This window comes from Vigna umbellata, chromosome 6, assembly GCF_029865625.1.
Source record: "Vigna umbellata cultivar VRB3 chromosome 6, Vumbellata_1.0, whole genome shotgun sequence".
Lineage (NCBI taxonomy): Eukaryota > Viridiplantae > Streptophyta > Magnoliopsida > Fabales > Fabaceae > Vigna > Vigna umbellata.
Window position 1 is genome coordinate 15,667,355 of NC_142170.1, and position 12,526 is coordinate 15,679,880.

Here is a 12,526-nt window from a genome sequence, read left to right on the forward strand (position 1 = left end):
AGGTGCTTGGTTATGTGACAAAGCTGACAAAAATTTTATGCTTCTGTTAATATCATTGCGTCATTTACAGTAATCACAGTAAACATTAAGTTTCAGGTAGCTAAAAAGATTTTACTACTATGCATTTTGTAAAGACAAGTTTATGAGGACAGTTGAAAAACATTGTGTATAAATTCGGAGATTGCCTAAAGGACTTTTACTGCACATCTGGAATGCGGCAGAAGATTTTCTTTAGCTTGGGGGGAATTAGGCAATTAAAAAAGAAAAATACCGATCCAGGTTAGTGAGTCACAATAAAACCTAAGTAGTGCAGAGTGAAGATAATAACAAGAATTCATTAATTATCTGTGCAAACAGCAAGTATATTGAAGACTATAAATGAATCAGTCGGTAGGGTTATTGATGGTCTTTTGTGGTTTGTTTCCTACCCTAATTGTTGAATTTGAATACTATAAAGCAGCAGCAGGTTAAATTAAAAGAATAATTACATCACCTTTGAACAAGCGGTTCAGCAATGTAAGATCAAACATTGCACTGTTTTGATATGGAGATGACATTTCATGTATTTCCTTATCTTACAATTGGGTTACATCACGATAAATACAATTGTTATTAAAACTAGGAAATGGCTAAAGAGAAGCACACTGTTCCAAAGTGGACCGTATCCATGATAGCAATTTACTGTGATAAGATTCCAAACTGGCCCAATCATAATTCACGAGCACTTGCACCACTGAAACATTCTTTATATCAGTCATCTATGTTCTTCATGTATTCCTTTGAAAGTTTAGTTTCCATTATCAACTGTTGTTCTTTGATTAGAGAATAACCCGCTTCTAGTAAAGCATCCACCGTTTGCTATCCAACCAAATACAGAAGCAGAGTCAACTTCAATTGAAATATTTTCACAAAACCAAATGAAGATGTTTATAGGAAGAGAAGAAACGAAAGAATCAAGAGAAGAAACGAAAGAGTCAAGACAAGACAGTCAAATATGTCAATATGATTTTCTTGAAAAGAATTCAATTCAATAAAAAAGAGACTACATTTATTATCTTCCATCTACTTGGTAGGAAACTACAAACAGAGAATATGCTTGCATAATAAAATCAATTATTGTTCACAATAATTATCTACTTTTTGATAAAATATTATTTCATTTAATGCTAGAGTAAATCGGTCAAGTCAATTTGGATCTAGTCATTTCATATTGTCCAACAATCGCCAACTGCTAAAGGAGATCTAGAGCAATATTTCATCACGACTAATTTGATCTACAATCAATCTGGTCAATTATTGCACCATCACTGGATACAGAATAAATGCAGAAATAGAAATAGGATCGATAAATTTACCTCTGGAGGAATAAATACAGGAAGGCTTTGGTCCTTTCTTCTTTTGAGAAGTTTGCTTCCGAAATTTTCAACACCTCCAATATCATCAATCCACTACAATCCACCATGTATTGTGTTATTATAAACCAGCTTTCATGAAAAAATTTATTAAATTTGGATTTTGATCTTGCATTCCAGCTCTATAATCTCATGTATAAAGGCATTTGTCAATTATCATCGTTGAAACTTGAAACATCAGTTATGTCCAGCATTGGTATTTATTTATTACTATTTTCTGTAGATATTTGTATTAGTCATACTCCTGTACCGTGGAAACATATTCCCTTAGTTAGATAAATAATATTAAGATGTAAGGTGATAGAAACATATACATTACGACGTAAAGGTTCTCCCTCTAGATTGTTTCTCTTTACGTGACATTTGATAAGAGCCTTTATGACCAAATGGTGAGGAGTTGAATCCTTGACCTTGGGAGAACAACATAGAAGTTATCCTTTGTGGTTTGAGAGCCTAAAGCCCTATAAACTCCACACTAACAGTGTGGGAGCTGCGTTTCATTTCTAGCAATTGGATCCTAACAGACTTTCAACAGATTGTTCATCCCAAGTTCCAATGGGATTTTAAGTACATAATTATTTTACTAATAAGGAGTTTGCAATGAAGAAGCATAATGCCTCAAAATCTATCTGATAAATGTGTGAATAATTTCAGTAGTGCAAAATAATTACATTCAAGAGTCACATAAATCGAGAATCCTTTTTTTGTTCTCTTTTTTTTTTATTATATTATTTGTACTGCCTAAACTTACTGTAAGTATTTCAATAATAAAAGTAAATAAAAATTATAGTTTTGCATTATCGATGTATAGAAATAATTAAGATCAAAATGTAAACTTACCTTTAAAATAGATCTGTCATAAGTACGTGATCTTAGAGCTCCGTAAAAGTCCAATGCTGAGAACAAAATAATTGAAAAATAAACAAACCATGATATCCCAGACATGATGCATTAAAAATTCTATCATTGGTAAAAAGATGGTAAGTACAAGATACTTAAAATCACCCGCAGATAATAACTAACAAACATGGAATTAAATAAGATTTTATATGGACAAGCATGAAACTGAAACCATATCATACGAACCCAAGAAAAATAATTAGGCAACCGTGACTCTTCTTTCCTGTTACTTATAAAATAAAGAACATGTTCTTTATAGCCACACTCTCTCTAACAAAATAACTGCTAATTAACACTTTTCTGGACCTACTGTAATGCAGTGATAGAAACCTCTAAGATGCGGATCAGTTAGTTACCTTGATTAGGGAAAGTTTTCACGACCCTTTCAACTTCATCCCTAGATATACCATCTTTCTCATACATTCTGTGAACGATATTCAGGATATCTTCAAGGTTTGGTTGCCTGTTCCACATTTACAGACAGCATTTTAATTTTAAGGAAGAGTGGAATGGTTACCTGCCTCCATCAAAACAGATATTTCCAACTCATTACATAAGCAATGTGATATATGATGTAATCATTCCAAAATATAGCTTTATCAAAAAACAATTATCATGAAAATTCCACCTGCAACACTAATGCAAATCTTATACTAAAACCTTGTATTTAAACATGGACCTTCAGCAACTTCCTAAAAATGGTAAGTATAACAATCCTTGAATAAGATGGATCGCAGTTTACCAGTAAAACTTATCCATCCTTCCATCACGAATCAGCGGAGCATAAATAGTTGAAAAATCATTCCCTGTTACAATGATTGGAATTCTGTTTGTGATATCTGAATCCCGCCAATCTTGGCCAACACTTACTCTTGTAGGATTGTCTGACAGATTCATAAGAGTCCCAACAACAATTTGATTGTTGACCGTCATTTGAGTATTCCCTGTGTGAAAGTAGCAACATTACATTCAGCAAATAGTTGATCAAATATCAGCCACACTAGAAGATGCAGGACACACAAACACAGTGTAGTGAACAAAAAAGGGGATATGACCCAAAAATTACCGTATTTATATTATTCCATTCTAAATCAGATACAGGCTTACCAAATCTACCAAGTCCAGCATCAATATCATTGATCATCAAACAGCTCATTTTCCCCTGTATCAGGAAAGCACAACTCCACAATTTCAGAAGATTAAACAATTGCAATAACATTGCTCAACCCAAAACATAGGTATTGAAGTTAGACGTAACACAAATATGGACAATCTTATATTATTTTAACCAAATTTGTCAGCCTATGCCACACTTAAGTATAGACATTGTTCAAATAAGATTAGACTGTATCCTCAGATCAAGGAATTACAGTAAGATTATAAGCATGAATATTCAAAGGTAGAGCTAAAGTAATGTTTTTTACTTAGAAACATTCATGTTATGGGTTGTGCACACCATAGGAGGTGGACCTTTCCCTTCTTCGTAAATTAGATCCCTTTGATGGTAAATATGAATTAGAATTTAGGCACCGTTTGTTTAACCTAAGAAAATTAACTCTTGCATCCAATGAAAAGCACAATTTCCAATGCAATTTGGAGAAATGCATAAAAAAAGATGGGAAGACAAAACAATACAAGTGGATGAATATTAAGCTAAGAATCTTTAGATGATGAATAGTCTCTAATAGCATAATCTGAAGCACACATATTACGTTCAGAAATAGGCCATATATAGTAGCATTCTTTTCGGCCTACAACACAGGGAGGTTAAGCTCTGTTGTTTGATTTGGACATATTAGCGCTTAGTTTTAAACATGTTCTAGGTTATCATTAATAATTTTTTTTTTAATTTCTCTCTAGTATCTTCATCAAATAAATAATAACTCAATGCAATATTTTCATAATACTTTAAAGGAAGAGAATATTGCAGTGTACAACCTCCATAAAATATAGAATAATATCTTTTCCAATGCCAAAATCATGTAATCAATCACATAAAATAACATGTTAACTTCGTAAACAAGACATCCTGAAAACTTTAAAACTCCTAACTTGGTTCTGGACCACTTGAGATGCTGTTCTATAACGCTCGCGAATCAATTTTCCTGGTTCTCCTGTAAATGAAAAATTGGTAGGATGGGGTAACTAGACCAGTTACACATGTCTACGTACGTAAACATATGGTACTCAAAATTAAATAAACTGCACAAGCATTCATTATTAACCAAATTTAGAAATAAGGGGTAAGAACTAATGCAATGAAAATAATTTTCAAATAATCCCACCAATCATTTTTGAGTGTCAGATGGAAGAACTAGTTTGCATCAGTTATATGGACACTGTTTTGTCATTTCTTCAATGACTTGGTAAAATTGTCTATTTTTAACAATTAAAGCAACCGACTTACCAGCTCTCTCTGATTCTAGTTCCCCAGCAGACATAATTACGGGTTCGATTCCAATAGTCTGAAATATAAGTTCTGTTTGAAATGATTTCCCCTGTCCTTTTCCTCCCCAAATACCTGGAGGAAATTGAAAGTAAAGATTAAATTTAAAATAGAATGCACAGAACATTTCTAATTGCATATATAGACTATGCATGAAGCCTGGAAATTTCTTTGTGCCCTTAGTCATAGGCTTCACTTTCAGACAGATTAAATTTAAAATTACAATTGTGAAGTAATATTAGACTAAAACTGGACAGGGTACAGGTTTTCTGAGAGAGCATAAATCTCACAAACACATTCGAGACAGAGACAAATACAGTTATTAAATGATACAGTAAAAGCAGGAACCTAACGACAAGTAGTTACGTTTACTTTGTTTTGGGTTTTGGACAGACTACAGGAACATTCATTTGCAGTAGGTATATACCTAGAATTAAAGGAACTTTAGTGTTGAGGATATGAGCTAGGTAGTTCTTGACAATGTGACATACTGCATTCACAGAAAAAGATAAGTTAGGTAATGTGCACAATATGTAAGCAGCATTTTAAAATTTGAGCACAGAATTATATATTAAGAAAAGGAAAGACGGGTGGACCACATGTAAATTTTGTGATTCTAAAAGAAATTGCCCGGAAGATTAGATAAGCGCGCGAAATAAGTAAATGAATTTAATTGAATAAGTTAAGGAAGCAGGAGTATTGACAGAGTGACAGTCTCTGATGATGAGATGAGCTATAATAAATAACTTTTTCGACCAAGCTCTCTTACTGCACCAAAATGAGTTATTAGCAGAGTTTCTTCAGAAGGGTCCATTTTGAGAGTGCTTACCCACTTTGTCCTGTGAAAAATAGGAAGAGAAAGGAAGGTGAAAAAGGCTAAAGTGTGGAGAAAGTTGAATGAGTAAGAAATTACCATGAAGAGAGGAGCGATGTAATAATCGCCCTGAAGGTATTCAAAGGACCTCGTCACTTTTTGACGATAATCAAACACAATGTCCGCTGCACAACAAAAACAAAGGAAGAGAAAAATGCGGTGTTTGGAATTATTACTGAAAAAACGCTGTGCGTAAAAAGAGAGTAATAATAACATTAGACTGACAATCTTTGCCGAGAAAATCGCCGACGAAAAGGGAATCGATGACGCCGGCACGTTGGCCGACGGCGATGTTCATGTTATCAGCCTCTTTGCCAAGTCTGTACAGATAGTCTCTTCCCTCTGCGTCCTTCGCCTCCCATGACGACTGCTCCGACAATCGCTTCTTCTTCTTCTTCTCCTTCTCCTCACCGACTTCGCTGCATCGAACACGCAATTGAGCTCTGTATGCATGTTGATACTGTAGCACCCTTGAGTTTGGATTTGAATTTAAATTTAAATTTGAATTTGAATTTGGAATTGGAAGCCACAGAGGTGAATGTGATAACCACCTCGCCATCTCGATACGACAGTTCCCCGCCACTCAATCGCATTTCCCTCTCTTATACTACCACATCCCTTTTCTAACATTAAAAACTAATTAATTAATTAATTAATTATTCACTATATTGTACTTCTCGTCTTATCATTATCAATTCAATTAATTTATATTAGCCTTTATTTTAAATTTGCCTAAATTAGCAGCAAGTAATTTTAAGAGCGGTTAGAAAGAAATTAATTTGAAAATGTTAGATAGCGGTAATATTTGTTGCAGCAGATACATTTGATTGAATAGACTATAGTCCGGTGTTGTACGGAACACCGGAAGAGGGAATCCAAGAGTCGGCGTCTAAGAGATAGGAGGCAGTGAAATGGGCTGCTTGGGCCGGGTATCTAAGGACCGTGACGCCGGCCCAGTTAACTCTGTCGTCGGTGTTAGAGCCCGGCCCAACATTCTGAAACTCGATGTAGGTGACTTTGTCGGTGGGCTGGTGGGGCATGGGCTCCCAACCTTTAGGATCGACGATGGAGTCAATGTACGAGTGGAGGATGGCGACGGTGGAATAGGGTCTCAGGGGACGCCCAAGGCTCGCATGCACCTCTGTCTTTCTGTTCTCATCCTCCGGCGACATTCTGAATTCGCATCTTTGGAAACTGAACCCGCTTTTCTCATTCGGATCCTCTCGCGACTGAGCCGTGAACGTCACGTACTCTCTGTACCGCGCGTACACCATGCAGTCCTGGAACACCGCCGCTGCGCTGCCGTAGATGAAGTCCACCGTGCCGTAGATATCGCACTTTTTGTAGAACTGACGCCCGGAAACCGCCCACAGTGTGTCCTGGAGTCCTTCGATGGAGCATTGGAAGAATATGCTCTTGTCTGCCTCGTTCCGAACCGCCACTGCACTGCTTGCGTTCAGCCCTGCCCAGTTCGCAAATCCCATCTTCGCTGCCATGAACCCATCTCCACGAATGTCTGCAAACCAACCCAATCCATTTCATAGTTAAGTTAAAAGATCACTTATTTTAAGAAAACATTTTCTGTTCTTCGTTTCTCCAAGCACAAAATATTGCGTCAAACTTTTAACATTCAAGTAGTTTTTTTGACAATAACTAGGAATCTCAACAAGTGTTTCACAGTGTCACCTACGTCCACCGACTAATTAGGTCACTGTCAAATACATACGCATACAAAAGTAATAAAATAGTTAGGTTAATTAAGCACTGTAATTTACCTCTGAGCTGTTAGCTTCAACACTTTTACTGAATACATGTTATATGAAATGAAAAGTTATAAATTTTTATACTTAAAAAAGAAAATAATGTATGAAATCAATGCAAAATATTTCTCTGTTAATAAAGTCACATGGTAGTACTCCATATTGAAATCTGTCACAATCAAATCTCCCTTCAATTTGCCGGTTGGTACAACACCCAACAAATATTACTCAATATTCTGCCTTCAAACATCAAATATATAGATCAATGCAAGAAAAGTTAGGTTATAATGATCCAGAAAGTGAGAGAGAAGAAAATTAATCCTATCATCTCCTTGAATTGAAGCATCAATTACGATGAATAAGACGTTAAATTGGTGCACGTGTTAGCATAAAATCTCCCGTTTAGTTCTTCTGATTTTCGTAGACAGTCTACTTATGAGTTGCATGTGATGTTTGTAGGTACAGAAAACAGAAACCAAAAGACCTAAAAGCTAGAAGACATGAAAATTAAGGAGCAGTGAAGGAAAGAGATAGAGATTGTACGTACCAATGGTGGAACCATTTTGGTAGCCTACTATTTTGGTGTGGTGAGGTCCATCTCCAAGGAGCCTAATGTTAGTCTTATGAGGAGGAACGAAGAGGTACTCTTGATAAGTGCCTGCTCGTACGTGAATGGTATAGGGTTTATCACTCATGTCAGGAGCCTGCATAATGGCTTCACCCACCGTTCTATAATCTCCACTTCCATCCTTCGATACCACAACACTGCTACTTCCACCCTGCAGCTGCCACACTGAAATTGAAACAAATATCAGCAACACTGCGCTTTTTCTTGACTCCATCATCAAAACATGCAATGATTTTCTTCCTTTCTCTCTGTATGTATATATATACAACCGGTTCGGTGGAAACCACGTTGACTTCTCTACACTCCATGCATGCTAGTTGTATCGCTTCAATATATAAATAAAAGCAAAACAAAACTAATATATATATATATATATATAACCTATTATTCCACCCCTGAACTTCCAAGTGAAACCCAAGAGAAACATGGACGTTTTAAATCATTTTTGGCGTTCCAGTTCAACCATCTTAAACGTAAGAAAGAGGGTGTATGGGAGTTAATTTTCTTAATTTTAAAATTGATCGAAAATTATTCAACAGTAATATCCTAAAGCAACTGAAAACCAGGTATAAAACTCCAAATGACAGTGCAAAATTTTCCTTTTTGGTGCAGGGAATCCAATGAATTTATCTCAAAACTATGTCGCATGAAATTTGTTGTGATTAGAATAATATTTTCAACTCAATTTATCTCTTAGAACTGACGGGGTTGGTTAACCAAAAACATGGATTCGGTAGGAGCAGTTGGCCATCCCCGAGGAAATAATAATGGTTCGTTTTGGTTCAGAATAATTCTTTCTTTTTTCAGTAAAGCTATCTTTTATAATGAGATATACTTGTGAAAAGTATTTGTGTTTTTATAGAATAATAATGTTTATAATCTGTGCTAAAAGAAACTACAAATACAGCAACTATGGTTTTGCTGTTGATTATAATTATAATACGAATATTGGCATTAATTAGTTTGTTACTTTAGAGTGTAAAATGAAGGTGAATAAATGGCGTGGGAAGGGTGAGAGCGGTAGGTGAAGGAGAAGAGAGGAGTGGGTAGGTATAGAAAGTCTTTAGGAGTAAGAAAAAAGAGGCTTTCATTTGATTGTGGTCCCATTGTCTGTCTTGTGGCTCTGTCTCACCAACCCCAACCTCTCTCCTCCATCAGATCATCCTTCACTCTTTTCTTTTCCATTTCTGCCCTTCACCAACCACCACCACCACCACCGTAAAAACTCATCCTTTATTATTATTATTGCTGTTGCATTACAAATACATAAACTATCACGAACCCAGGGAAGCTCCGAGCTCCTCTTATCCTAGCCAAATACAAATTTTGTCTTGTTTTTCCTAGGTTGGTGTAATTCAGGAATGGCCATTGAAACAGAACAGGGGAAGGAGTTCATTTTCAGGTCCAAGCTTCCTGATATATACATCCCCAAACACCTTCCCCTCCACGCCTACTGCTTCCAAAATTTGCCAGACCACGCCTCACGCCCCTGCTTGATCAATGCCCCCACCGGAAAAGTCTACACCTACTCCGACGTCGACGCCACCGCCCGAAAAGTGGCGGCCGGCCTCCACAGATTGGGTGTGCGACAGGGCGAGGTCATCATGATTCTTCTCCCCAACTGCCCCGAATTCGTCTTTGCGTTTCTCGGGGCGTCTCATCGCGGCGCCGTGGCCACTGCTGCCAACCCCTTCTTCACCCCGGCGGAGATTGCGAAGCAAGCCAAGGCATCCAAGGCCAAGGTGCTCATCACGCAGGCCTCTTACTACGAAAAGGTGAAGGAGCTGGAGGAGGTGAAGTTGGTGTTCGTGGACGTGTCCGGTGGCGGAGGCAGATAGCGGTCACGTCCATTTCTCAGAGTTGTGTGAGGGCGAGGGGGAGATGGATGAGGTGGAGATAAGAGCGGATGACGTGGTGGCATTGCCGTATTCGTCGGGGACAACGGGGCTTCCGAAAGGTGTGATGCTGACGCACAAGGGGCTGGTGACGAGCATTGCTCAGCAGGTGGATGGCGAGAATCCGAACCTCTACTACCATCCCGACGACACCATCCTCTGCGTGCTTCCCCTGTTCCACATATACTCCCTCAACTCTGTTCTTCTCTGTGGCTTGCGTTCCAAGGCTGCCATTCTCCTCATGCCCAAGTTCGACATCAACGCCCTCCTCGCCCTCATTCACAAACACAGAATCACCGTTGCCCCCGTCGTCCCACCCATCGTTCTCGCCGTTGCCAAGTCACCTGATCTCGCCAACTACGACCTCTCTTCCATCAGGCTCTTCAAGTCCGGCGGAGCTCCTCTCGGTAAAGAGCTTGAAGACACTGTGAGGGCCAAATTCCCCAACGCCAGACTCGGCCAGGGTTACGGTATGACCGAGGCAGGCCCTGTGCTCACAATGTCCTTAGCTTTTGCTAAAGAACCCATGCACGTGAAAGCAGGTGCATGCGGAACCGTCGTGAGAAACGCAGAGATGAAGATCGTGGATCCTGAAACCGCCCAATCCCTATCTCGAAACCAGTCCGGTGAAATCTGCATAAGAGGCGACCAGATCATGAAAGGTACCTACCAACCTACTCTCATTGTTTCTAGTTTGAAAAGCAAGGGGAACATTGATTAAGGTTGTTGAGGTGGCGTGTGTTACAAGAAAAAGGTAAATGAATAGTTGAATGGATGAATGAATGATTCAGGTTATCTAAACGACAAAGAGGCTACAGAGAGAACGATAGACAAAGATGGGTGGTTGCACACAGGTGACATCGGTTACATCGACGATGACGATGAGTTATTCATCGTTGACAGGTTAAAGGAACTTATCAAATACAAAGGGTTTCAGGTGGCTCCGGCTGAACTCGAAGCGCTTCTTCTCACTCATCCTAACATCTCTGACGCTGCCGTCGTTCCGTAACTCTCTCATCTCACCTTAATCTCTTCTATACTAAGCACTGTATGTATTATCTTCTAATTAATCATAAATTTCAGAATGAAGGATGAAGCGGCGGGAGAAGTACCTGTGGCATTTGTGGTGAGATCAAATTCTTCCATCGACACAACCCAGGATGAAATCAAGAACTTCATCTCCAAACAGGTCGTGTTTTACAAGAGAATAAACACAGTATTCTTCGTTGATGCAATTCCCAAGTCACCCTCAGGCAAAATCTTACGTAAGGATCTACGAGCAAAGCTAGCAGCACCAGCAGCTGTATCAAAATGATGTAACATCAACGAATCCTACGATACGATGTTCTCGTTTTTATATTTTACAATGTCCCCAACAACCTTCAACAAGACACAAGCAACAGCCATTATTGAGAGCCTTCATCCTCCTCTGTGTTACGTATTTTCTTGTACCTTCGTTTGTAACAGCAGTGTATAACTCACGAGTGTGATTTTTTTTACACAGTTCTCTTCTTCTGTATAAATTTCATTCCTTCAACAATTTTCACCCTTTATAATAGCAAACTATTTTTTTTAAGCAATATTCAATTTTTGAAGTTGGGAAATTTAAACAAACTCGTGTTTTCTATATTTTATTTAATTATAAACAAACAATCATCGACATTAATATTTTGTCTAACGCTTATAAATATTTCGACCACGTGATAGGCTTATTAATGTCCCATAATTGGTTATATATCAATATCAACCCGCTTGCACCTCCCTCAGAGTAATCTCAAAATTTATTATTGCATATTTTGCAATTATATTCTGTGAGATAAATTATTTCGAAGGTAATATTAGAAATGATTTAACCATACACTTAAACAAATGTTTTAACCCATATAGCGTGTACTTTTTATTAATGCAGATGTACTTTTATTCTCTTCAAAATGTAATTGGGTTTTCACTGTAGAAGAAACTTGAACCCATTATTTACCTTAATATATTTAATAAAACAATTTATATAGCCATGAAACCATAAATTTGTATACAAGGAAATCTTAAATTTTCGGAAAATACATGCAAATATTTCTAGGAATGTTTTTGATTAATTAATATATATATTTTAAATATTTGCAGTAAACATAATTTTCAAACTAGTAGGTTTTAGAAAATTATGGTTCTTAAAATTTCTTCATTATGAACTCACCACGTGATAATCAAGGAGTTTTAGGTAAGATAAACGTAATATCGTTTTGAATACATATGAGATTTTTATTTGGAGTTTAATCTAGTCTAGTCTAGTTTTATTTGAAATGTGATTTTAGGTTTGAATATTTTAGTTTGTATTTATATATATATATATATATATATATATATATATATATATATATATATATATATATATATATATATATATATAATGTTTCTTTTTACTTTCTTAAAAAATATAATTAATTTACAAAAGAAGAATCGTTCCTTATACCTATTTAGACATCATGCTAAAAATGATCACGACTTAATTTAAGTTATAATTCAATATAAATCACAATTATTTTTACTTGAATGACCTTTTTGACTGAAAATCCATGTTAACGACTTAAGAGTAACCCAATTCAAATTGGGTGCA

At 37.0% G+C, this 12,526-nt stretch overlaps 3 protein-coding genes and 1 pseudogene across 3 annotated transcripts; 2 read left to right on the top strand and 2 right to left on the bottom strand.

The window, feature by feature from the left end:
• Positions 1-447: 447 nt before the first annotated feature.
• LOC124843273 (P-loop containing nucleoside triphosphate hydrolases superfamily protein) lies at positions 448-6,228 on the bottom strand. Its single transcript, XM_047319978.2, has 12 exons — positions 5,858-6,228; positions 5,672-5,757; positions 5,588-5,597; positions 5,186-5,248; positions 4,720-4,833; positions 4,365-4,426; positions 3,420-3,474; positions 3,055-3,256; positions 2,669-2,775; positions 2,253-2,308; positions 1,356-1,448; positions 448-858 (listed from the first exon to the last, which is right to left on the bottom strand). The coding sequence occupies exons 1-12, from the start codon at positions 6,189-6,191 to the stop codon at positions 751-753; spliced, it is 1,290 nt and encodes a 429-aa protein (XP_047175934.2). The 5' UTR covers positions 6,192-6,228; the 3' UTR covers positions 448-750.
• A 167-nt stretch (positions 6,229-6,395) lies between these two features.
• Positions 6,396-8,758, bottom strand: LOC124843250 (putative pectinesterase 30). Its single transcript, XM_047319952.2, has 2 exons — positions 7,940-8,758; positions 6,396-7,148 (listed from the first exon to the last, which is right to left on the bottom strand). The coding sequence occupies exons 1-2, from the start codon at positions 8,235-8,237 to the stop codon at positions 6,469-6,471; spliced, it is 978 nt and encodes a 325-aa protein (XP_047175908.2). The 5' UTR covers positions 8,238-8,758; the 3' UTR covers positions 6,396-6,468.
• Positions 8,759-9,380: 622 nt separating this feature from the next.
• LOC124843272 (4-coumarate--CoA ligase 1) lies at positions 9,381-11,414 on the top strand. Its single transcript, XM_047319977.2, has 3 exons — positions 9,381-10,577; positions 10,707-10,920; positions 10,999-11,414. Exons 1-3 carry the CDS (start codon positions 9,902-9,904, stop codon positions 11,228-11,230), a joined length of 1,122 nt encoding a protein of 373 aa, XP_047175933.2. The 5' UTR covers positions 9,381-9,901; the 3' UTR covers positions 11,231-11,414.
• LOC148196853 (4-coumarate--CoA ligase 2 pseudogene) lies at positions 9,382-9,858 on the top strand (annotated as a pseudogene).
• Positions 11,415-12,526: the final 1,112 nt, after the last annotated feature.

Coding starts and splice junctions, on each gene's coding strand:
- LOC124843273 (XM_047319978.2), bottom strand. CDS start 6,191: ATGGCGAGGTGGTTATCACATTCACCTCTGTGGCTTCCAATTCCAAAT. Junction 3,257..3,419: donor TGCTGGACTTGGTAGATTTG/GTAAGCCTGTAT, acceptor ACTTTCACACAG/GGAATACTCAAATGACGGTC. Junction 1,449..2,252: donor ATGACAGATCTATTTTAAAG/GTAAGTTTACAT, acceptor GGTGGATTGTAG/TGGATTGATGATATTGGAGG.
- LOC124843250 (XM_047319952.2), bottom strand. CDS start 8,237: ATGATGGAGTCAAGAAAAAGCGCAGTGTTGCTGATATTTGTTTCAATT. Junction 7,149..7,939: donor CCAAAATGGTTCCACCATTG/GTACGTACAATC, acceptor GTTGGTTTGCAG/ACATTCGTGGAGATGGGTTC.
- LOC124843272 (XM_047319977.2), top strand. CDS start 9,902: ATGGATGAGGTGGAGATAAGAGCGGATGACGTGGTGGCATTGCCGTAT. Junction 10,578..10,706: donor AGGCGACCAGATCATGAAAG/GTACCTACCAAC, acceptor TGAATGATTCAG/GTTATCTAAACGACAAAGAG. Junction 10,921..10,998: donor TCTGACGCTGCCGTCGTTCC/GTAACTCTCTCA, acceptor CATAAATTTCAG/AATGAAGGATGAAGCGGCGG.